At 38.8% G+C, this 25,238-nt stretch overlaps 1 protein-coding gene across 2 annotated transcripts in view; it reads right to left on the reverse strand.

Moving 5' to 3' along the window:
• Window positions 1–1,118: 1,118 nt before the first annotated feature.
• Window positions 1,119–25,238, reverse strand: part of WBP4 (WW domain binding protein 4) — a 51,836-nt gene continuing 27,716 nt past the window's right edge. For both annotated transcript variants that reach the window (XM_040623294.1, XM_008706788.2), the window contains exon 10: window positions 1,119–1,475. In XM_040623294.1, the coding sequence (XP_040479228.1) occupies window positions 1,265–1,475 (211 nt within the window). In that variant the 3' untranslated portion in view covers window positions 1,119–1,264. The remainder of the gene's footprint in view (window positions 1,476–25,238) is intronic.

Genomic DNA, 25,238 nt, shown 5'->3' on the forward strand with positions numbered 1-25,238 from the left:
AGGTAGATGACAAATGGGCTACTGAGAATCTAAAATATTTCTTCATAATGTTATATATTCATGAAATATCCAGATAAGTAGACTGAACAAATATAAAGACAAATCTCCAAATACTGCTTCACCAATGCTACATTGACTCTGTTGAGTATTAGAAGGAAAAAAAAACAGTATTAATTTATTTCTCATAAAGTTTTTAATAAGCTATCATTTTCTTACATGTACACTAGTAAACTTAAAAAGACAAATATTTACTACCAAACGTTAAATACTGTACAATTTATAAAAAATATAATTTTAAGAATTTGGAGTAATAAAGGGAAGAAACCTACTTCAAATGGATAAAATAAGAAAAGTCTACTTTAAAGAAATTTAACTAGAAAATAAGACATTTCCCAATTGTCTAAGGGAACACTAAAAACTACTGAAGCCAGAGACTATACTATTTTTTTCAAGCTTTCATCTACATAGCTTTAAATAAGCCTTAAAAATTATTTTCCAGTACATATGAGGCTGTTAAACAGAGTGCATGACTGCGGGAACAACTATGCTAGCATGGGAAGTCAGGAAGAACAGAGATATATGTCTTATTCATCTTTCTATCTTCAGCTCCTAGCATAATGCCTATAATGCCTAGCTTAAAGTAATAACGTTCAAGCAATGCTTGTTGCTTTGAACTGAACTGGGAAAACACACATTTCTACCTTTGGTCCAATCTTCCTTCCATATTAAGCACTACATTTAAAGTACCTGAGTAGCAGTCCTGATCTTTGGCCCTTAACTTCAAACTGAGTACGGAAAGCTGGCACACGTACACTTCTCCATCAGCCTTCTGACCGGAGCCTCAGAACTGAACCATCACGGGCCTGTGGATTTTCTCGTATGTGGTCTGATTCTTATGTCTTGCGTAAGTTAATATTAGTGTGCAAAAGTAATGCATTTTCAGTGCAGGATAAGAATGTGCTTTTGAGTAAGAATGGAATAAAGGCCTTGCTTTTCCATGTTTTAAATAACAGATACATAGCATCTTATATTATGTCATAATTAGCAATTTTTAGACACTGAACATAATACACTGTATTACAATGAAATGTGGTAGGCTTCCGTTTTAGGAGCAAAAATAAGTTTCACATGAAAAAAGATTTATTTTAGATTCACATAAAATACATTTAGAATAAATCTAAATTTTTAGCATTTAAACACAGGAGCTTCAAGATGTACAGTCTCCATGATGTCCAAAAAGCAAGTACAAAAAGCTCTTTTGTAATTATTGATCATCACCTCGTTGTCTTAAATTTCTAGATTTTCCATTTTCAATTCTTCTCTTTTTAAAGACTGGGGCCACTCCATCTGCCATGACTCCAAGAGAAGTGACTGTTTTTTCTTTAAATATCACTTTGGGTTGCCCACCAATATCAGGTTCTGAAGGTGACACATATTCATTTTCAGTGCTTGGAAGTTCTAAGTCTACCTCCTCACTGAAACAAAAGTAAAAATAAAACCATTATTTGACAGACTAAGACAAACTTTTGCATAACCTCTGACTCCACCAAAGGCGCAAGATCATCTTTCTAATGACAGAAGTTAAAAGTCATTTCAAAGTAGGAAACTACTTAAAGATATTCATTTGATAATATTATTTAAGATATAGGATACTTATTTAGGTGGATACATGTCTGGAAAAGTATCATCTATTCTTTTATTCCTTCTACACAGAGCATGTATCATCTAAAGCAATGCTAGTGCTTATATATAACTGGCAGTACAAGTTACAAAGGTGGATAAGTTATTTATGGAAACCGATCTTGCCATGAACTGTGACAAGGACTCTGGGAGCTTACACAGCACATAGAAAGGTCTATAAGCAATAATACTGCAAGATCTTTTTATGTCCCATCCTACATATACATGAATAAAAACACAGGTTTAAAAAAGTAGGTTTCTAGGCATAATAATTACTTAAAAATAAAATCTTTTTAAAGTTATCTTGGGGCGCCTGGATGGCTCGGTCGGTTAAGCATTTGCCTTCATCACAGGTCATGATCCCAGAGTCTCAGGATGGAGCCCCGCATCAGGCTCCCTGCTCAGTGGCGAGTCTGCTTCTCCCTATGCCCCTCACCCTGCTCATGCTCTCTCTCTCTCAAATAAACAAATAAATAAAATCTTAAGTAAAAAGTTATCTCTAAACCTAATGTGGGGATCGAACTTAAAACCCTGAGATCAAGAGTCACATGCCTTACCAGCCGAGCCAGTTAGGTGCGCTCCTATTTTTTTAAGTGTAAAAATAGTTTGGAAATTTGCTAGGATAGCAAACAGAACAAAACAAAAACAGAGAATATAAGTACAAAAGTAACATTTCAAACTAGTAATGGGCAGTTCAAAACTAAAACAAAACTTCTGCATAATAAAACACTTGAGGAAGAATCTATCTTATCATAATGCTATAAACATTTCCTCAAAATCTGATGAGGGGATGCAGGAAATACGGATTCTCACTGGAAAAGGTCTTAAGTCTGATTTGCTTTGAAAACATATGCCTTCCAAAACTTTTATTTACTGTATTAAAACTGCATGTTAAATGCCGTTTTTGTTTGCTTTTCCTACTTCTCTATTTTCTCTTAGACTGCCAACAATGGTGCTTTTCCTAAGAAGGCTGGTAGCCCCTGCAGTTGATGGGAGTATTAATTCTTGGCTTTTTATTCTTTTATCACAGGAGAGGGAACTGAGGTTTAAAGACGTTAAATAACTTGGTCAACCAAGCTTATGGAAGTGGTGGAGCTTGGATTAAAATCCAAAATTTATAAAATTTATACTCTTTCCNCCCTAGACCACTCTGCTTCCAAGTGAAAGTAAGAAATTTTATTAACCAAGGAGAGAAGCATTTGAGGAATGAAGAGTAGCAGGGTTGGTCACTGGAAAAATGAACTGTATTCAAGAAAATCTGATGTGAAATTCATGTATTTCACTTGAATCTTGGTGTTTTATACTGTATTTTGATAGTGATCAAGCTGTAGTATTGCTTTTTTTTTTTTTTTAAGATTTTATTTACTTATTTGACAGAGAGAGAGCACAAGCAGGAGGAGTGGCAGGCAGAGGGAGAGGGAAAAGCAGGCACCCCACGGAGCAGGGAGCCAATGTGGGGCTCGTCCCAGGACCCTGGACCATGACCCAAGCCAAAGGCAGTCGCTTAACCAACTGAGCCACCCAGGCACCCCTGTAGTACTGCTTCCTAAGTGGGATTATAGGAAAGATAAAATAGAGAAGGGTTCCATTCTTTGAAATGATGGTTCTAGGAACTTCTAAGTGGAGGTTAACAGAAATGGCAGTGAAGTAGGATTATATTATGACATATTTAACAGAAAAGAAGTTTATATTTGAAAGAAAAGACAAGATCCTGCAAGTAAGCATCATACAGAGAAATGCCTTTTCAAATAACTTTGGAACAGTTACAAAAAATTACAAAGCACTTCCACAAAACCATAATCATTTCCAAATTCAAAATCCAAGAACTGTAAAGGTTACAGTATCTGAACAACAACGTAATAAAGGCAGAACAAACAAACACCCCCCCCCCACCAGTGTAGACTTTTAAATCTGTTGAGGTTTCCTTTAGAATTCCTTAAATTCTGCTGTTGAGGCTTCCTTTAGAATTTAGAATTCAAGGAATTCTAAAGGAAGCCTCATTTAGAGTGGAGTCAGGAGGCCGCCAGGGCAAGCTCTCACACCCTATCACTCCTCAATTCCAGACCCTACAGGAAGAGAGGGACCTTGCAGGTGGATACTACTTTGCTATCCCCAGCAGGAGGAAGACTTTCCTCCTCCCCCAGGAACAATCCAGCCAATGAGAGACAGTCACATCTCAGCCAATGAAAAGCCACTATACTTCCAGTTCCTAGTTTACTCCAATGGCCTTTTTTGTTTACAACAGCCTTCCCAATATGGGCATTCCTCTCCTTCCTTCTGCAGACTTGCCTATGGTTTTGTCCTATCTTATTTGTCCTGGACTGCAATTCTCTGCTATTCCTGAATAAATCCACTTTTGCTGATAAAATAACGGACAGTCTTATTTTTAAGGTTAATACTACTTGGTGATCAGAAATGGGATCCAGTGAAGGCCCTGAGCAACACTGAGGCTGGTAGGCAAAGAGATGATGGTACCTACAGAGCCAAGTGGGTTTGCTGCTTACTCACCAACCCTGGAATTTGAAGGTAAGTTTTCTCCTGGATTTTGAGTGCCATGCTTTGTGTTCAACCCCCCAGGCTTCATTTGGAATCTGTTTTAAGGCCTTGGGTTTTCCTTGTTTGTTTTTAAATCTCTTGAGATTACTTATTTGGCCTTCAGTCTGACTCCTTTTAGGACTTGGACTGTTCCTGATAAAACTGTGCTGGTCTTTGGCCCAACTCCTGTCTGGAACCAGACTCTATGCCTACTGAAACTGTTCTAGCCTTCAGTCTGACTCCTTTTTGGAACCAGACTGTTACTGTTGAAACTGTGGGGTTTAGAAATTTTCTCTGGTCTAGGGATAAGTCTCTAAGAAATGGGAGTCTAGTCATCAAAATACTTGACGGNCCGGTGCCCCCCCCCCCCCAATTTCCTCTCTACCTTTCTGGGATTCTGGCTTGTTTTAGGTTTAAAATCTATGGTCCCTATGCATCCACATAACTAAATGGATCAACTTAACCAAAAGTAATTCTGAATTGCAATGGCATTATGGGGAAATTTGAAATTCCCAAACTTGTTTACTCAAATTTAAATTAGAAGGCTTTGACTGGTAGAAAAACAAAGCACAAACAATGGACTGGGATGCCTATTTTTTATTAGAAAAAAATTTTAATTCCAATATACTAAACATATAGTGTTATAGTAGTTTCAGGTGTACAATATAGTGATTCAACAGTTCTATACATTACACAGCGCTTATCATGATAGGTATACTCTTAGTCCCCTTTACCTATTTCACACATTCCTCCCTTTCCCCATCTCCCTTCTGGTAACCATCAGTTTGCTCTCTATAGTTCAGAGTCTGTTTTTTTGGTTTGTATCTTTTGTTCCTTGTTTCTTAAATTCCACATATGAGTGAAATCATATGGTATGTGTCCTTTCTCTGACTTATTTCACTTAGTATTATACCCTGTAGATACACCCGTGCTGCTGTAAATGGCAAGATTTCATTTTTCATGGCTAATATTCCATTGTATGTATATACAACCTTTATTCAGTCATCTCTTGATGGACACTTCACTGCTTCCATGGTTTGGCTATTACAAATAATGCTGCAATAAACATAGGGGTGCATATATCTTTTTGAACCAGTGTTTTTGTATTTTTTGGTATATATCCAGTAGTGGAATCGGTGGATCATATGGTAGTTCTAGTTTTAATTTTTTGATGAATCTCCATACTGTATTCCATAGTGCCTGAACCAGTTTGCATTCCCACCAACAGTGCAAGGGGGGTTCCTTTCTTTCCACATCCTCACCAACGCTTGCTGTTTTAGTTTTTAGCCGTTCTGACAGATGTGATACCTCATTGTGGATTTTGACTTGCAATTCCCTGTCGATAAGTGATTTGAGCATCTTTTCATGTCTGTTGGCCATCTGTATGTCTTCTTTGGAGAAATGTCTGTTCATCATGCCTTCTGCCAATTTTTTCATTAGAATATTTTTGTTGTGTTGAGTTGTATAAGTTCTTTTTATATTTGGATATTAACCCTTTATCAGATATGTCATTTGCAAATATCATCTCCCATTCAGTATGCTGACTTTTAGTTTTCTTGGTTGTTTCCTTGGCTATGCAGAAACCTTTTATTTTGGTGTAGTCCCAATAGTTTATTTTTTATTTTGTTTCACTTGCCATAGGAGACATACCTAGAAAGATATTACCAGAGCTGATGTCAGGGAAATTACTGCTTGTGCTCTCCTCAAGGATTTTTATAGTTTCAGGTTTCACATTTAGGTCTTTAATCCTTTTTTGAGTTGAATTTTTGTGCATGGGGTAAAAAAGTAGTCTAGTATCATTTTTTTTATATGTAGCTGTCCAATTTCCCCAACACCATTTATTAAAGAGACTTTTTCCCACTGTACCTTTTTGCCTCCTTTCTTGAAGATTAATTAACCATATAATCATGGATTTATTTCTGGGTTCTAGATTCTGTTCTATTGATCTGTGTGTCTGTATTTGTGCCAGTACCATGCTGTTTTGATTATTACAGCTTTGCAGTATATCATGAGGCCTGTGGTTGTAATACCTCCAGTTTTGTTTTCAACGCTGCTTTGGCTATTTGAGGTTTTTAGTGGTTCCGTATATATTTCAGTATTATTAGTTCTAGTTTTGTGAAAAATGGTGTTGGTATTTCGATAGAGATTACATTGTACCTGTAGATTTCTTTCATCATATGGACATTTTAACAGTATTTGTTCTTCAAATCCATGAGAAAAGAATATCTTTCTATTTGTGACTTCTTCAGTTTCTTTCATCAGTGTTTCACAGTCTTCACAGTTTAGGTCTTTCACCTCCTGGGTTAAGTTTATTGCTAGGTTTTTACTATTTCTGATGCAGCTGTAAAGGGTGTCCCCTTCCCCCAATCCCTCTTTCAGCTACCTCATTATTAGGGTATAGAAATGCAATGGACTTCTGGAAAAAAAATTTTTTTTAACGTAGGCTCCACACCCAACACGGAGCTTGAATTCATGACCCTGAGATCAAGAGTCACATGCTCCACCGACGGAGCCAGGCAGGGGCCCTGGATTTCTGTATACTGATTTTGTATCCTGCGACCTTACTGAATTCATTGATCAGTTCTAGTACTTTTTTGGTGGCCTCTTTAGGGTTTTCTATATGTAGTATCAAGTCATCTGTAAACAGCAAAGGTGTTACTTCTTCCTTACCAATCTGGATTCCTTTTGTTTTTGTTCTCTGATTGCTGTGGCTAGGACTTCCAATAGTATGTTGACTAAAAGTGGTGAGTGGACAACCTTGTAATGTTCCTGATCTTAGGGGAAAAGCTCAGTTTTTCACCATTAAGTACAATGTTTGCTGTGGGTTTTTCATTTATGGCCTTTATCGTGTTGAAGCATGTTTCTTCTAAACCTACTTTGTTGAGGATTTTTATCATGAATTAATGTACTTTGTCAAATGCTTTTCCTGCATCTGTTGAAATGATCAGATGTTTTTCATCCTTTCCCTTGTTGATATGATGTGTCATGTTGACTTGGGAAACAGATTTGGGAATACTGAACCACCCTTGCATCCCTGGAATAAATCCCACTTGATTCAAATGACGATTTTTTTAAAATGCATTGTTGGATTCAGTTTGCTAATATTTTGTTGAGGATTTTTGCATTTATGTTCATCAGAGATACTGGTCTGTAGTTCTTTTTTTTTTTTTTTTTCCCTGGAGTGTCTTTATCTGGTTTTGGAAATCAGGGAAATCCTGGCTTCATAGAATGAATATAGAACCTTTCCTTCATCTTCTGATTTTTTGAATAGTTTGAGAAGACTGGATTTTTTTTTTTTTTTTGAAGTTATTTGAGAAAGAGAGAGAAAGAGCACGAGTTGGGGGAGGGGTAAAGGAAGAGGGAGAAGCAGACTTCCTGCTGAGCAGGGAGCCCAATGCAGGACTTGATCCCAGGAACCTGAGATCATGACCCGAGCTGAAGGCAGACGCTTAACCGACTGAGCCACCCAGGTACCTTATGTATTAATTCTTTAAATGTTTGGTAGAATTCACCTGTAGAGCCATCTGGTCCTGGACTTTTGTTTGTGGGGAGTATTTTGATTATTGATTCAATTTCATTCCTTATAATTGGTCTGTTCAAATTTTCTGTTTCTTCCTGATAGTTTTGGGAGGTTAAATGTTTCTAGAAATTTGTGTGTTTCTTTTAGGATGTCCAATTTGTTGGCATATAATTTTTTATAATATTCTCTTATAATCCTTTATATTTCTGTGGTGTTGGTTATTTCCCCTCTTTGCTGATGGTTTTTTTTTTTTTTTTTTTTGAGTCCTTTTTTTTTGGGGACAAGTCTGGGTCAACATTTATTAATTTTGTTGATCTTTCCAAAGAACTAGCTCCGGATGTCATTAATCTGTTCTACTGTATTTTTAGTTACTATTTCATTTATTTCTGCTCTAATACTTATAATTTCTTCCTTCTGCTTTGGGTTTTGCTTGTTTTTTTTTTTTTTTCTCCTTTAAGTATAGGGTTAGGTTGTTTTGAGATTTTTTTCTTGCTTCTTGAGGTAGGCCTGTGTTGCTATAAACTTCCCTCTTAGAACAGCTTTTGTGGCATCTCAAAGATTTCAGACTAAAACCTGTTTTCACTTATTTCCATATTGTTTTAATGTCCTCTTTGATTTCTTGGTTGACCCATTCATTGTTTAGTAGCATGTTATTTAGCATGTATTTGTCCTCTTTCCAGATTTTTAAAATTTTTAAAAATCGCTTTAAAGATTTTATTCAAGATAGTGTGCACACGAGTGGGGGAGGGGCAGAGGGAGAGAGCAGGGAGTCTGACACCAGGCTCAATCCCAGGACCTCAAGATCATGACCTGAGCTGAAGGCAGATGCTAACCACCTGAGCCACCCAGGAGCCCTGTCTTTCCAGAATTTTTCTTGTGGATGCAGTGTTGTGTTCAAAAGAGATGAAGGTATGACTTCAATTTTTTTCAATTATTTGAGACTTGTTTTGTGGCCTAATATGCGATCTGTTCTGGAGATCTATGAGCACTTGAAAAGAATATATATTTTGCTGTTTTAGGATGGAATGTTCTGAATATTTGTTAGATCCACCTGGTCCAATGTGTCATTCAAAGCCACTGTCCTTGATACTTTGTTTGGATGATCTATCAGTGTGAGTGGGGCATTAAAATCCTCTACTATTATTGCATTACTATCGATCAGTTCCTTTATGTTTGTTAATAACTGTTTTATGTATTTGGGTGCTCCTAGGTGGGGTAGATAAATATTTACAACTGTTGTATCTTATTGGATTATCCCCTTTATTATTATATAATGTTTTTGTCTCTTGTCTTTGTTTTAAAGTCTATTTTGTCTAAAAAAATATATTTTGTCTAATGTAAGTATTGCCACCTGGGCTTTCTTTTGACATCCATTTGCATGACAGATGTTTCTCTATCTATCTCCTTATGTTCATTTAGAAGGTGTTTTTAGGTCTGAAATGAGTCTCTTATAGGCAGCATATAGATGGGTCTTGCTTTTTTTTTTAAATTTTTTTATTATGGGTCTTGCTTTTTATCCATTCCGACACTCTCTGTCTTTTGACTGGAGTGTTCAGTCCACTTGCATTCAAAGTAATTACTGATAGGTATTTATTTATTGCCATTTTGTTACTTGTTTTATGGTTGTTTTTGTAGTTCTTCTCTGTTCCTTTCTTCCTTTTTTCTCTTCTCCGATTAGCTGGCCTGAGTAATATACTTGGGTTCCTTTCTCTTTATCCTTTGCATATCTATTACTGGTTTTTGAGCTGTGGTTACCATTAGGTAAATAACATCTTCAGCATATAGCAGTTTATATGAAGTTGATGATCACTTAAGTTCAAACCCATTCTTTACCCTTCCCCCCCCCCACATTTGAGGTATATAGTTTCATAATTACATCCTTTTATTTTATGAATCCCTTGACTGATTTTATAGATATACTTACTTATACTGCTTTTGTGTTTCCTACTTTTCTTATTCCTACTTATGGTCTGTCTACTCAAAGACTCCTTTAACTTTTGTTTATCTGGAGAACTCTTCATCTCTGGGATGCCTATTTTATTTTTTTTATTTTTTTATTTTTTATTTTTTATTTTTTTTTTTAAAGATTTTATTTATCCATTCGACAGAGATAGAGACAGCCAGCAAGAGAGGGAACACAAGCAGGGGGAGTGGGAGAGGAAGAAGCAGGCTCATAGCAGAGGAGCCCGATGTGGGGCTCGATCCCACAACGCCAGGATCACGCCCTGAGCCGAAGGCAGACGCCCAACCGCTGTGCCACCCAGGCGCCCCTGGGATGCCTATTTTAAATAGTACTTTGAGGCTTCCAGATGTTTGCAGGCTTCTGAGTTTGCCTTTTTGCAAAATGCTATTTCTGAATCAACTGAGGCAAACAAACAATTGAAAGATATCAAAATGGCTTCTGAGGGCTTTTTCTCCCTCCCTTCGTCTGCACCCATCTTGTACTCAGGCTCCACCTCTGGCATCATTTTTGTCTATTCTCTCTGCTGAACTTGCTTTTTCCTACTCATCTCTCTGCTCCCTCCTTTCCTGAACCTATTAAAACCTGCTTCTTTAAAGTTAAGTTTTCTGAGGCTCTAAATAAACCTCAAATTCCTTATGTTCCCTGGACTAAGGCTGAACTGTGAGCCAGTTATAGTTTCCTAAAGTGACTGAGCACCCACAATAAGTTTGTTGAAAAATTTAACATAGTTACTCAAACATACCACCTTGGTTTCTCAGATTTGTATCCATTATTCCATGTGTTTGTTGGCAAGAACCAGGCTAAACACTGCATGAAACTAGCTAGAGAACATCCTGAAAAACAAACCTGTAACCGCTGGTAAGATGCTAGAACACTTGTTGGAAATCTCCACGGAGCAATTACAGATTTTCCCTAAGCCCACTGTCTGAAACAAAATTCAGGTTTGCACACAAAAGCTTGATGAACCTGTTCATGATAATTACAACTGATTCCAAGTTGTCTTTAAAGTAAATTCTGATCTTTCTTTAGACTTTGAATCCACCCAGGTAGCATTTAACTCCATGTTTATTAATGTTTCAAACTGGGAATTTCTCCTTTAGTTAAAAAGACCAGGATGAAATGGTAAATTGCCCACTCCAGATCTAGTTACTATGGCAAATCAGCTTGCTCGCATCCTAGGTGAGTCACCTAAAAGACAGACTGCTAAAAGTATCAATTTTCAACTCCGACCAATGATGGCCCCTAAACGCAAAACCAAAGAAACCTAGTTTCTGCTATTATTGCAGAGAGCCAGGGCAGTTGGGGGAGCTGGGGGAGGCTGTTATAAATTTAAGCTCTCTGGGCACTTTCAGCCCTCTAGTCAATCTTTCTAATGACCTCCTAATTCCCAATGATGGGGTTTTGAGGAACTACAGGGGCTCCTTCCTCTTAATCAGCCTGGAGAAATCACTATCCAGATTGGGAACAAATCTCTCTCTCCAAATTGATACCAGAGCTACTCTGTCATCTAGCACACTGCTGCCAAGCTGCCCCTGCCTCGGAGTAGTAAAATGGCTCGGATAGTGGAGATCTCCAATAAATCTCAACAAGTTCCTGTCTCTGAACCTATTTCCTTTCGTTTAGGCTCTTTTTTCTTTAGTTATTGCACCCCTATTCATTTATTGGGCTTAAATTTCTTAGTAAAGCATCTCATGCCAGAATTTCTTTCTCCCAAAAGAGGAAAATTATTCTAGAATTTAAGCGTAGTAATCAAAATAATCAACCAGGGGAATTAGATGACCGCTGGCATCTTTTATTTGTTCCTATTGAATCAGCTACCATCCTCTTTACAGCTATCATCCTCAAATGATATTGGCAGAATCCACAGTGCACCTTCCATCAAAATTCAATTAGTCCTCAAAACTTCATCCCATAATTAATCAATACCCTATAAGTAAAGAAGCCCTTTCAGTTGTCAAACATGTAATACAAGATTACAAGGCCCAGAGCCTCACTATCCCCTTCCCTAGTCCCTGTAATATGTATTTTACCTGGGAGGAAACCCAGTGGCTGAGGATGGACGTTTTTCCAGAATCTCTGAGCAATAAATAACACTGCTGTCCCTCTCTTGGCACCCTGTTGTTCCTAGCCCCATATGCTACGGATAACCATTTCCAACAAAGGGAAATTTTCATCATAACGGATCTACGCAGTGCATTTTTAGTATTCTACTTGCTAGGGAGTGCCACTATCTTTTTGCTTTCATCTGGAAAGAAAAGAAGTACATGGAAGTACACCTGGACAGTTATTCCCCAGGGTTTCAGTCCTTTCTTTTCACAAAACTTAAAAGTTGATTTGGATGTCAAGTTTTCTGTAGATTCTAATTTATAAAATGTAGATGATATGCTTCACTGCTCCCCTTTTCAAACCTCTTCACAAGAAGATAGCCATCTACCTGTTAAAAACGAGACTTACAATCTCCAAACAAAAATTGCAGTTTGCTCAAACTCAGGTTAGACACTTAGGGCACCAGATCTCAGAACAAGGACTACACCTGGATCCAGGAGGACTTCAAGGCATCCTGAATTTCCCCAAACCTAGAAATAAGCACCAGTTACAAAACTTTCTTGAACTGGCTGGCTACTGTCAAAACTGAATTCCAAACTTCTCTATTATGGCTCAACTTTTACATGCCTTATTAAAAAATCAGAAACATAACCATAATATTTGGAAAGACAGGGATAACGCAGCCTTTGATAACTTAATGCCTAATAAATAATAAAGCCCCTTGCTCTTGTACATCCTATCAACTTCTCTTTTTTCCTTTGTATGTAAGAAGGAAGGGAATGCCCTTGGAGTACTGACCCCAAAATATGAGGAACATCATGGACCCACAGGGTATCAGAGCCAAAAACTAGATGCTGTGGCATGGGGATATCACCCCTTGCCTCAGAGCCATTTCTGCCACTGCCATTTTAGTTAAGGCCACTGAAGAAATAGGGGATTCCCTTTAAGAATCCTTGTGCCCCACGCAGCAGAAGCCGTGCTCACCTCCTATGAAATCCTCATGCTAACTGCTCCTCATGGAGCTCTTTCTCACTGCAATACCCTTAACCCTGCTATTCTCCCGTCCCTCACGGATGAAACCCCTCATGACTGCTTAATGTTGACAGCTCACCTTTTGATTCGCTGTGACAATGTACAGGAAGCTCCTTTAACCGATGCAGAATTTCCATGGCTTACTGATGTTTCTTATTTAAAGGATAAAAACAGTAGTGCTTACCATGTTACTGCATACTCCTTTTGAAGTTACTGAGGCAGCACCTTTAACTACTTCAGCCCAAGAGGCTGAATTACACATCCTTACTTGAGGTTGTACCTTAGTCTAGGGTAAAGTTACAAATGTTTATACCGACAGCTGGTGTACCTTGGGGAGAGATCATGACTTTAGAATATTATGGCAACAACAAGGTGTCCTTACTTCCAACGAGAATAAAAATGACTTATATGTCCAAAACGTATTAGATGTCATAGTTTTGCCAGTGGCTCTAGCTATTATTAGGGTTCCTAGGCATTCCAGACTTAACTCCCTGGAGGCCAAAGGGAACCACCTACCTGATATTTCTGCCAAAAATGCTGCACTCAGGAGACCAATAGCGAAACCTCTGTCAAGGTCCAGGGATGTTCTCCCAAATATAATTTGGAAAAACTGACAAGTGATCTATAACAGTTGGCCCCAGGCAAACAGAAACAGTATTTGAAATGTATTAATTGTTGGCTCAATAACAAGAAAACTCTGGTTTGGATGAAATTACAATCTGGCCTTACCAGTAATTCTAAGATTCCCAATACTTACTTCTGTACATGCATTAAACCTGTGGTCTACAGATAAAATAATAGCATTCATCAACTGATATTGGTGAGGGAAGTTAATAAGGCTGCAAAAAGTGCCTAAGTGCCTACCTCACTGGTCCCACTTCTCCAAAGTACATTCCACAGAAACCGACTTGGAAAAATGGATTTCATACAATTTCTCCCTCTCATGGATAAATATTTCAGTCATGGTTTGTATGTCTTCTCATTGGAGAAAAGCCTTCCTTTGTAGACAGGGCAATAATGCTTCTGTGGCTAAAATTCTGTTAGAAAAGATTATCCCTACCTGGGAACCCTTGAGAATTTCATAGTGATTGGGGAACCCTTTTTACTGGCCAAGTGCTTCGACAAGTCTATGCTGTTTGTCTGGTTTTACAGCACTTGCATTGTGCATGTCATCCTTAATCCGCAGAGTTAGTTGCATGCAGTATGGCACTGTTAAGATACAACTGTTATAATTTAGCGACCCTCCAAAAACCTTGACCAAAAGCACTGCCACTGGTCCTAAATCTCAGATCCACCCGGTTTGGAACTCATAGACTCTCACCCTCTGAGACAGTCACAGGACGTCCAATACACCTGGCTCCTGCCTCCTCTGACCCACAGGAATAAGAGAAGATATAGTTCAACAGTGTAAAGACGTAATTGCTTCTATGGAAAATAACCATGGTGTGGTACATGTTTTTCACAGTGCACTCTGGGGGAGACAATGACCTTAAGTAGTACATCTTGCAACCCGAGGATTTTTTTGTTGGCAAAGGCACCTCCAAAATCCCTTCTACCTCACTAGAAAGGCTCTTATCAGGAACTGCAAACCAACCCTTGTGTTTCCAAACTCTAGGGAAGACTGTTGGTTCATTTGACACATCTAAAGAAAGCACCAAACCCTGACTGGACCTGCACATCATGTGGTGACCTGAAAGTACAGATTTCCCGGAACTGAAGCAGATAACGCCTGATGACATGCTTTCCCAAGATGTCTGGACTAGGCTGTATACCGTTTTCTCTCTCCTTCTCTCTCATGGAAAGACAAGGTACTCATCTGCATTTCCCAAGCCCTTGCAAAAAAAAAAATCTCTTCTCCTGATTATGGTCTTTAGGAAACATCCTTACAATCCCAGGACAAATTAATTTTTCACTTGCTTTTTCTGAAGGGTTAGAAGATTCAGAATTCACAAAAGTTTTATTTCATCTGAACTATTAACTGCCTTTGGATTCTTATCCAAATTAATGGTTTTTGACTTTGCAAATTTACTGGCGGTATAATTTTTTTTAAGATTTTGTTTATCTTAGAGCCAGCACCTGTGTGTATGTGCGAGTGGGGCAAGAGACAGAGGAGGAGGGAGAGGGAGAGAGAATCTGAAGCACACTCTGCACTAAGCCTGACACGGCACTCAATCTCACAACTGCGAGATCATGACCTGAGCCAAAACTAAGAGGCAAGACGCTTAATCAACTGAACCACCCAGGTGCTCTCTGACTGCATTATTAATAGCACATTTGGTTCTAAACACTTCTGAGACAATACTATTTTTAAAACAACTTTCAAGTTTTACTATTTTGCAAAAAGTTTACCAGCTATCGCTTCGCGGTTATACCTGCACTGTATCTTCCAAATGCACTTGGTTAATCCCTTCAGTGTGCTTCTGCGGGATCTACTACTCTGTTTTCATTGTTGCTTTAAGTGGGGACTTTCAGAAAGGAGGCATACGTGGCTCCAGGTTTGCCTTCATAGGGAGACCCTTTCTCCCCTAAGTTGGAGTATGTGCCAGTGGGTATTTCAGCTGGCTACTTTCAGACCAAGAGTCCTGGCCTGGAATCTGGTTTAGAACCATCATACAATTTGGAATTGTTACTTCTGATTTGCAGAAGTTATTTTAAGTGCGCGCGCGCTCTCTCTCATATATATGTATATAAACTTAAAACAATGGACCCAGTAAACTTGCCTGAACTTAAAACAAAACAATGGACCCAATAAAATGATGCTGGCCCAACACTTTGAGATGATCTCCAACACAACCTCAAGAAGATTAGTGGGAACACCTGAGAGTTTCTCCCTCTTAACCTTCCTTGCTACTCAAGTGGCTTTAAGTGGTTTCCAACTGCTACGCACATTCTTTCTGATACTGCACATGACATCCAGAAAAGGTCCTTCCAGGCACTGAGGGATAAAGCCACCAAATATGGAAAACCTGACTTGATCAGCAATACTGCAAAGAAACTTCATCAAAAGGGAGAAATGTGGAGGGTTGGCTGGGAAGATGGTGAAGTAGGAGACCTTAAGCTCACCTTGTCCCACGGATACAACTAGATAACACTCACTTCAGTGTAAATAACCCAGAAAATGATCTGAAGACTGGAAGAACAAACCTCACAACTAAAGGCAGAGAGGAGGCCACACTGAAGAAAGTAGGAAGGGCAAAGAGGTGGTCTGGGAGTGAAATGGATTGTGGCTGTCTGTGGTGGGGAGAAAACTGGTGATGGGGAGAGGGCAAAAACTAGACTTTCACACCAGGGACCCCACGAATGGGGAGGATGAATCACCATAACATTTGCCTTTGAAAGTGAGAGGGGCTTAATTTTTGAGTTCTTATACCCAGTGAGACTTAGAGCCTAGAATTTTAAAAATCAGAGGGCTCGGCTCTGGGAGAGTGCAGAGGGTTTAAGAAGCCGAGTTCACACCCTTAAAGAGACAGCACAACAAGCAGCACAAGAACATAGCATAGAACCAGCAGTTTGAGAAACACTGAGGGCAGGCAGAAGGGAGTGATTTGCTCATTTCAGAGTGTGGCCTGGAGACATAGGCTCTTCCAAGAACAAAGGAGCTGGCTGGTGCCATTTCCCTCCCTTGCCCCACACTATAAACAATGGCCACCTGTGGGAACCAGTGAAGCCAACACTCATTACCTAACTTGCTTACACCAAGGCCCGCTGCCCACCCCCCATGGGGGTTCAGAGGATTCCCCCTTCCCAGTCACACCTGCCTTAGTACTAGAGCTGCAGATCCCGTCTCTGGGAAGTCTGGAGCAAACCCTGCCAACACCACATCTCCCAAACTGCACATTTTGTGAAACCTCCGTTCCTGGGAGGGGTGGGGGGCAGGTATCATTTTGCAAGCAGACCATTGCACACTTTGGTTAAAATGCACCCCATCCCTACTGCAGACCAAACAGTGCCCACAATAAGCAAAGAAAATCTCTGCAGACAACGGGACTGAAGGCAAAAAGAGGTCAAGCTTCAACAGCAAAGAACACACACACACACAGGAGACACTTCCTGAAGCTCCAGGCCCTGGGGAACAGGGAACACTGCACTGCAGGGCACTATAGGACTTCTCTTCATAAGACTATTAGTGTTAAAAGCACAAAGTAGCTGACCTTCCTAACACACAGAAACAGACACAGAAAGTCAGACAAAATGAGAAGACAGAAAAACACTTCCCACATGAAAGAAGAGAACCAAACACAGCAAGAGAGCCAAGCAAAATGGATAGAATATGCCTGACAGAGAATTTAAAGTAATGATCATACAATGAATCATGGAACACTACATCAAAAACTAAGGATGTACTGTATGGTGACTAACATAAGAAAAAATTAAAAAAAAAATGATCATAAAGATACTCAATGGACTTGAGAAGAGTGGAGAACATTAATGAGACCCTTAACACAGAGATAAAACAGAACCAGAGATCAAGAACATAATAAATGCAAGTAAAAATACACCTGATGGAATAAATAGCAGGCTAGATGAAGTAGAGGAACAAATTAATGACATGGAAGACGGGAGTACTAGAAGGTAAGCGGAGAAAAGGAGAAGGAAGAAAATTATGCAAATTAAGAACAGTCTTTTAGGGAACTCAGATTCCATCGAGTGTAATAACATTCAAAGTATCTCAGAAGAAAAAGAGAAGAGGGGGCAGAGAATTTATTTGAAGAAATAGCTGAAAAATTCCCTAATCTGGGGAAGGAAACAGATATCCAGATCCAGAAGGCACAGAGATCTCCCCAAAAATTCAACCCAAGAAGTTCACACACCAAGACACATAGTAATGAAAATGGCAAAAAGTAGCAATTAAAAAAAAAAAAAAGCAGCAAGAGAAAAGAAAACAGTTACATACAAGGGACACCCCCATAAGGCTATCAGTGGATTTTCAACAGAAACTTTCCAGGTCAGAAGGGAGTGATACGATATATTCAAAGGGAATATAAAAAGGGAAAGGGAAAAATCTGCAGGCAAGAATACTCTATCCAACAAGGCTGAGACAATAGAAGGAGAGACAATTTTCAGTCAAAAAAAAGTCCACAGCCACTAAACCAACCCTACAAGAAGTACTAAAGGAGCCTCTCTGACTGGAAAGGAAAAACCATAAGTGAGAGTGTAAAAATAAATATTTCTGTAAAAATCAGTCAAAGGATTCATAAAGTAAAAAGATGAATATGACACCACATACTTAAATGTGGAGAGAGAATAAAAAACGGGTTCAAATGTAAGTGACCAATAACTTAATACAATATGCAGAAGATGTTATATACAAACCTAAAAGTAAGCACACGTCAAAAACTAACAGATATGCAAAAAATAAAGAGAAAGGAATTCCAGTACCTTATCAAAGAAAGCCAACAAACCATGACAGAGAGCAAGAGAAGGATCAAACTCTATAAAAACAACCACAATACAAGTAACAAAATGGCAATAAATACAAACCTATCAATAATTACTTTGAATATAAATGGACTAAATGCTCCAATCAAAAGACATAGGGTGACAGAGTGGATTAAAAAAAACAAGATCCATCAATATGCTGCCTATAAGAGACTCAGTTTAGCCTAAAATACCTGTAGAATGTACATAAGGGTATGGAGAACTATCTATCATGCAAATGGATGTCAAAAGAAAGCCAGGGTGGCAATACTTGTATCAGACAAAATAGACTTTAATACAAAGACTGTAACAACAGACAAAGAAGGATGCTATATAATAATAAAGGAGACAATCCAACAGGAAGATATAACAACTGTAAATATTTATGCACCCAAAAACATAAAACAGTTAATAAAAAACAAAAAGGAAATAACTGAAGGTAATACATTAAGTAGGGCACTTTATATATATAGATATATGTATATCTATCTATTTACTTGAGCGAGAGTGAGAGCGAGTGAGCAGAGAGAGGGAGAAGCAGACTCCCTGCTGAGCACAGAGCCCGATACAGGGCTCGATCCCAAGACCCTGAGATCATGACCTGAACTGAAGGCAAACCCTTAACCTACTACTGAGCCACCCAGGTGCTCCATAAGTAGGGCACTTTAACACCCCACTTACACTAATGGATAAATCATCCAAATAGAAAATCAACAAGGAAACAGTGGGTTTGTGTGTTGTTTTTAAAGCAAACAGTGGTTTTGAATGAGGCACTGGACCAGATGGATTAATACATATATATGCAGAACATTCCATCCTAAAACAGAACATACATTCTTTTCAGGTGTACACAGAACATCTCCAGAAGAGAGAACATAAAACAAGTCTCAACAAATAGAAAAAGATTGAAGTCACAGTATGCATGTTTTTTGAACACAATACTATGAAACCAGAAATCAACCACAAGAAAAAAATCTGCAAAGAGGACAAATACATGGAGGTTAAATACCATGCTACTAAACAATGAATGGGTCAACCAAGACATCGAAGAAGACTTTATAAAAAATTACATGGAAACAAATGAAAATGAAAACACGATGGTCCAAAATCTTTGGGATGCAGCAAAAGCTGTTCTAAGAGGGAAGTTTATAGCAATACAGGCCTATCTGAAGCAGCAAGAAATATCTCAACCTAACCATACACCTAAAGGAGCTAGAATAAGAACAAAACCCCAAACCAGTAAAGGAAGGAAATAATAAAGATGAGAACAAAAATAAATGACATAGAAACTAAAAAAAAAAAAAAAAAAAAAAAATCGATGAAACCAGGAACTGATTCTTTGAAAAAGGTCAAGAAACCTGATAAACCTTTCATCAGGAAAAAAAAAAAAAAGAGAGAGAGAGAGGACCTAAATAAACAAAATCAATAAAGAGGAGAAATAACCAACACCACTGCAACAAAAACAACTGTAACAGAATATCATGAAAACCTACATGCCAACAAATCGGACAACTTAGAAGAAATGGATAAATTCATAGAAACATGTAACCTGCCAAAACTAAAGGAGGAAGAATAGAAAATCTGAACACACCGACTACAAGCAATGAAATTGCATCCATAATCAAAAAACTCCCCCAAAACATAAGTCCAGGACCAGAGAGCTTCATAGGAGAATTCTACCAAACATTTAAAAAAGAGTTTCTACCTATTCTTTTCAAACTATTCCAAAAAATGCAAGAGGAAAACTTCCAAATCCATTCTATGAGGTCAGTATCACTGTAATAACAAAACCAGATAAAGACAGCCAAAAAAGAGAACTACAGACTAGTGTCTCTCATGAATATAAATATAAAAGTTCTCAGCAAAATATTAGCAAACTGAATCCAACAATACATTAAAAAACCATACACCACAATCAAGTAGGATTTACCTTCGGAATGAAAGGGTGGTTCCATATTTGCAAAACAATCAAAGAGATAAGTCGCGTCAATAAAAGAAAGGATAAAAAGCATATGATCATTTCAACAGATGTAGAAAAAGCATCTGCTAAGTATAACATCCATTCATGTATAAAAACCCTCTGCAATGTAGGTTTAGAAGGAACATACCCCAATATAATAACGGTCTTATGTGAAAAATCCACGGCCGACATCCTACTCAATAGTGAAAAACTGAGAGCTTTTCCCCTAAGGTCATCAATATGACAAGGATGTCCACTCTCAGCACTTTTATTCAGCAAAGAAGTCCTAGCTACAGCAATTAAACAACATAAGGAAATAAAAGGCATCCAAATTGAGAAGGAAGAAGTAAAATTCTATTTGCAGACAATATACTATATACACACACACAAAACCTAAAGACTCCACCGAAAAACCACTGGACCTGAGAAATAAAGTCAGTAAAATCACAGGATACAAAATCATTGTACAGAGATCTGCTGCATTCCTATGAACTAATAATGAAGCAGCAGAAAGTGAAATTAAGAAAACAATCCCAATTACCATTGCACCAAAACCAAAAAAATTTCCAGAAATAAGCTTAAACAAACAGGAGAAAGACCTGTACTTTGAAAACTATAAAACACTGATGAAAGAAATTCAAGATGACACAAAGAAATGGTAAGACATTCCATGCTCATGGGTTGGAGGGACAAATACTATTATATCCCTCAAAGCAATCTACAGATCAAATACCAACAGCATTTCTTACAGAACTAAAACAATCTTAAAATTGTATGGAACTGCAGAAGACCTCAAATAGCCAAAGCAATCTTGAAAAAGAAAAACAAAACTGGACATATCACAATTCCAGATTTCAAGTTATATTATAAAGTGGTAGTAATTAAAACAGTATGGTACTGGCATAAAAATAGACACATAGATCAATAGAATAGAATAGAAAACCCAGAAACGAACCCACAATTATATGGTCAATCTTCAATGAAGGGAGGAATCAATATGCAATGGGAAAAGGATAGTTTCTTCAACAAATGGTATTGGGAAAACTGGACAGCTATATGCAAAAAGAAAAAAAGAAAGAAAAGAAAAGAAAAGAAATGGGACCACTTTCTTATACCATACAGAAAAATAAATCCAAGATGGATTAAATGGGGCACCTGGGTGGCATGGCCAGTTAAGCGTCCCACTCTTGATCTCAGCTCAGGTTTTGATCTCAGGGTTGTGAGTTCAAGCCCTGTGCTGGGCTCCATGCTGGGTGTGGAGCCTACTTAAAAATAAATAAATAAATAAATAAATAAAAATTAAAAAAAAAAACAAAAAAAAAAACCCAAAAACAAAAAAACAAGAAAAACCCAAAATGGATTAAAGACCTAAATATGAGACCCGAAATCATAATAATTCTAGAAGAGAGCACAGGCAGTAATTTCTTCAACATTAGCCATAGCAACTTCTTTACAGATACATCTCCTGAGGCAAGGGAAATAAAAGCAAAAATAAAGTATTGGGACTTCATCAAAATAAAGATTGTCTGCACAGTGAAGGAAACAATCAACAAAACTAAAAGGCAACCTACTGAATGGAAGATCTTTGCAAATGACATATCCAATAAGGGGTTAGTATCCAAAATATATAAAGAACTGATACAATGCAGGGTGCCGGTGGCTCAGTTAAGCATCTGACTTGATTTCACTCAGGTCATGATCTCAGGGTTGTGAGATTAAGCCTGGCATCGGGCTCCGTACTCAGAGGGGAGTTTACTTCTCTCCTGCTCCCCCTCTGTGTGTGCAAACACTTTCTCTCTCTAAAACAAATAAATGAATCTAAAAAAAAAAAAAAAAGAAAAGAAGGAAGGAAGGAAGGAAGGAAGGAAGGAACCAATACAGCTCAACACCCAAAAAGCTAAATAATGCATGGGCAGAAGACATGAATAGACATTTCTCCAAAGAAGGCATACAGATGGCCAACAGACATATGAAAGGGTGCTCAACATCACTGATCATCAGGGAAATGCAAATCAAAACTACAAAGAGAGTGGGGCACTTAGGTGGCTCAGTTAGTTAAGAGGCCAGTTCTTGATTTCAGCTCAGGTAATGACCTCAGGGTCCTGGGATCCAGCTGCAGCAGGCTCCTTGCTCACTGGGGAGTCTGAGGATTTTGTCTCCCTCTCCCTCTGCCCCTCCCCCCACTTGCCTGTGCAAATACACTCTAAAATAAATCCATAAATCTTTTTTTAAAAAAGATTTTATTTATTAATTTGACAGAGAGCAAGAGAGGGAACACATGCAGGAGGAGTGGAAGAGGGAGAAGCAGGCTTCCCACTGAGCAGGGAGCCCTATGCAGGGCTCGATCCCGGGAACCTGAGCTGAATGAACCAGATGCTTAATGACTGAGCCACCCAGGTGCCCCTAAATCGATAAATCTTAAAAAAAAAAAAAAAAACCTACAAGGAGATAGTACCTCACATCTGTCAGAACAGCTAAAATAAAAAATATGACAGATACTGGTGACGATGTGGAAAAAAAAGGAACCCTTGTGCACTATTGGTGGGAAAGCAAACTGGTGCAGCCACTGTGGAAAATAGTGCGGAGGTTCCTCACAAAATTAAAAATAGAACTGCCCTAGGATCCAGTAATCGCACTAGTGGGTATTTATGGCCAAAATACAAATACACTAAGTCAAAGGGATACATGCACCCCTATGTTCACTGCAGCATTATTTACAATAGCCAAACTGTGGAAGCAGCCCAAGTGCTCACTGACAAGTGAATGGATAAAGACGTGGTGTATATACAGATAATGGAATATTATTCAGCCACAAAAAAGAATGAAATCTTGCCATCTGCAATGATATGGAGGAGTTAGACAGTATCATGCTAAGTGAAATAAGTCAGAGAAAGACAAATATCATATGATTTCATTCATGTGGAATTTAAGAAACACAAAGGGAAAGAGAGAGGGAGAGAGAGAGAAACCAAGAAATAGAATCTTAACTATTGAAAACAAAGTGATGGTTACCAAAGGGGAGGCTGGAGCAGCAATGGGTAAAATAGGATTTGGGGAATAAAAAGTATACTTCCCATGATGAAAAAGGAGAAAAGAAAAGAAAAAACAAACAGAAAAAGAAATAAGCGCACTCAAAAAAACCCACAAAACCAAAACCAAAGCTCAAACTCCACAGATATTTTTCTCCAACCATGACTGTGTGGTGAACATTAAGGAAAAAAGGCTTCAGAAGTCTGGCTCATTTACACATTGGATAACCCACACTGAGCACAACTGCTCCTTTACTTTTAGAAGTGTTTATTAAGCGCCTGTTGCGGTACCAACATTGAGTCAAGGAGCCCTGGAATCCTCACTGTCCCCATAACAGAAGCCTCTATGCCAAACATTGTCCTTTGCAGGTTCCTTCACTGTCCCTTCGATACTCAGAAGCTCTACTCATCCCTGAACTTTTAACAAACATCAGTCTGTTAGTTACCTTGTGGCAGACTGGTGCTTATCCCTTAAATTCATTCTCCCTTTCTTCCCTAGTATTAGGGTATTAACTGGACACATGGTTTCTCAAGACTACATTTTGGAATCTCTCCTGCAGTTAGGTATGGCCAGCCATGTAAACTAATTTCAAGTCATGGGTCTCCTGGGTGTTGTAAAACACTGGCTATGTCTTCCAGCACTCTTTCCTTTCCAAGGGCAGAAACATGGATGTGGCAGTGACCCAGCTTTGATAATTCAACAGACAACACCCTGACGAATGGTAGAGCAACAAGATGGAAAGAACTGCATCACTGAATGACTTTATGGAATACAGATACTTACCTGCTCTGAATTAACTTCTATCTCTGCGTATTACATGAGAGAGAAATACACTTCTGTCTTGAGTTAAAAAAAAAAAAGTGCAGGGTGGGGATTAGAAAATTTAATAAAAGGAAACCTCACTTAGAATGGAGTCAGGAGGCCAGCAGAGGGAGCTTTCATACCCTACCACTCCTCAGTTGCAAACCCAACAGGAAGCGACCAAAGACCCACATTAGTATTCCAGCAGGAGGCAGGCTTTCCTTCTCCACCCCCACAGACATATGAAAGGGTGCTCAACATCACTGATCATCAGGGAAATGCAAATCAAAACTACAAAGAGAGTGGGGCACTTAGGTGGCTCAGTTAGTTAAGAGGCCAGTTCTTGATTTCAGCTCAGGTAATGACCTCAGGGTCCTGGGATCCAGCTGCAGCAGGCTCCCTGCAAATAGTCTAGCCAATGTGAGACCATCACAACTCAGCCAATGAAAAGCCACTATACTTCAAGTTCCCAGTTTACTCTAATTGACCTATTTTGTTCATAACAGCCTTCCCAATACCCCCCTTTTTTCTATAAAAGAGCATTTCTCTCTTTTGTTCTCTGGACTTGCCTATGGTTTTGCCACAGTTTGCTTGTCCTGGATTGCAATTCTCTGCTATTCCTGAATAAACCCATTTTTGCTGGTAAAGAACTGGCAGACTGATTGACTGAGAGCATGCATTGTAGGGGCGGTGGGGGGCGGGGGAGAGGGAGAGACAGAATCTTAAGCAGGCTACACACCCAGTGCAGAGTCTGATGTGGGGCTCATCTCACAACCCTGAGATCATGACCTGAGCCAAAATCAAGAATCCGCACTTAACTGACCGAGCCACCCAGGTGCCCCTGGCAGTTTTATTTTTAAGGTTAACAAAAAAAATACTCTTCTGGAAAACTACCAAATGAAAAAGTAAGTAAAAATACAATACTAAACTGTTACAAAACAATGGAATGAAGGAACCTTCATTCAAAGTTTATGTGATATATGGCCAGAACTATATTCAGAGACCAAACTACTTTATTTTCATTAAGAAACAAAAACATCCCTTCCTCATGTCCTGTCACAGTCTAAGTGTTCCTCTGAAGAAAGAACAAAAAATAAAGGAACTTAAGAAAAGTCAGGGTAGGGGGCGCCTGGGTGGCACAGCGGTTAAGCGTCTGCCTTCGGCTCAGGGCGTGATCCCGGCATTATGGGACTGAGCCCCCATTAGGCTCCTCCGCTATGAGCCTGCTTCTTCCTCTCCCACTCCCCATGCTT

Source organism: Ursus maritimus, unplaced genomic scaffold (assembly GCF_017311325.1).
Source record: "Ursus maritimus isolate PB19 unplaced genomic scaffold, ASM1731132v1 scaffold_10, whole genome shotgun sequence".
Lineage (NCBI taxonomy): Eukaryota > Metazoa > Chordata > Mammalia > Carnivora > Ursidae > Ursus > Ursus maritimus.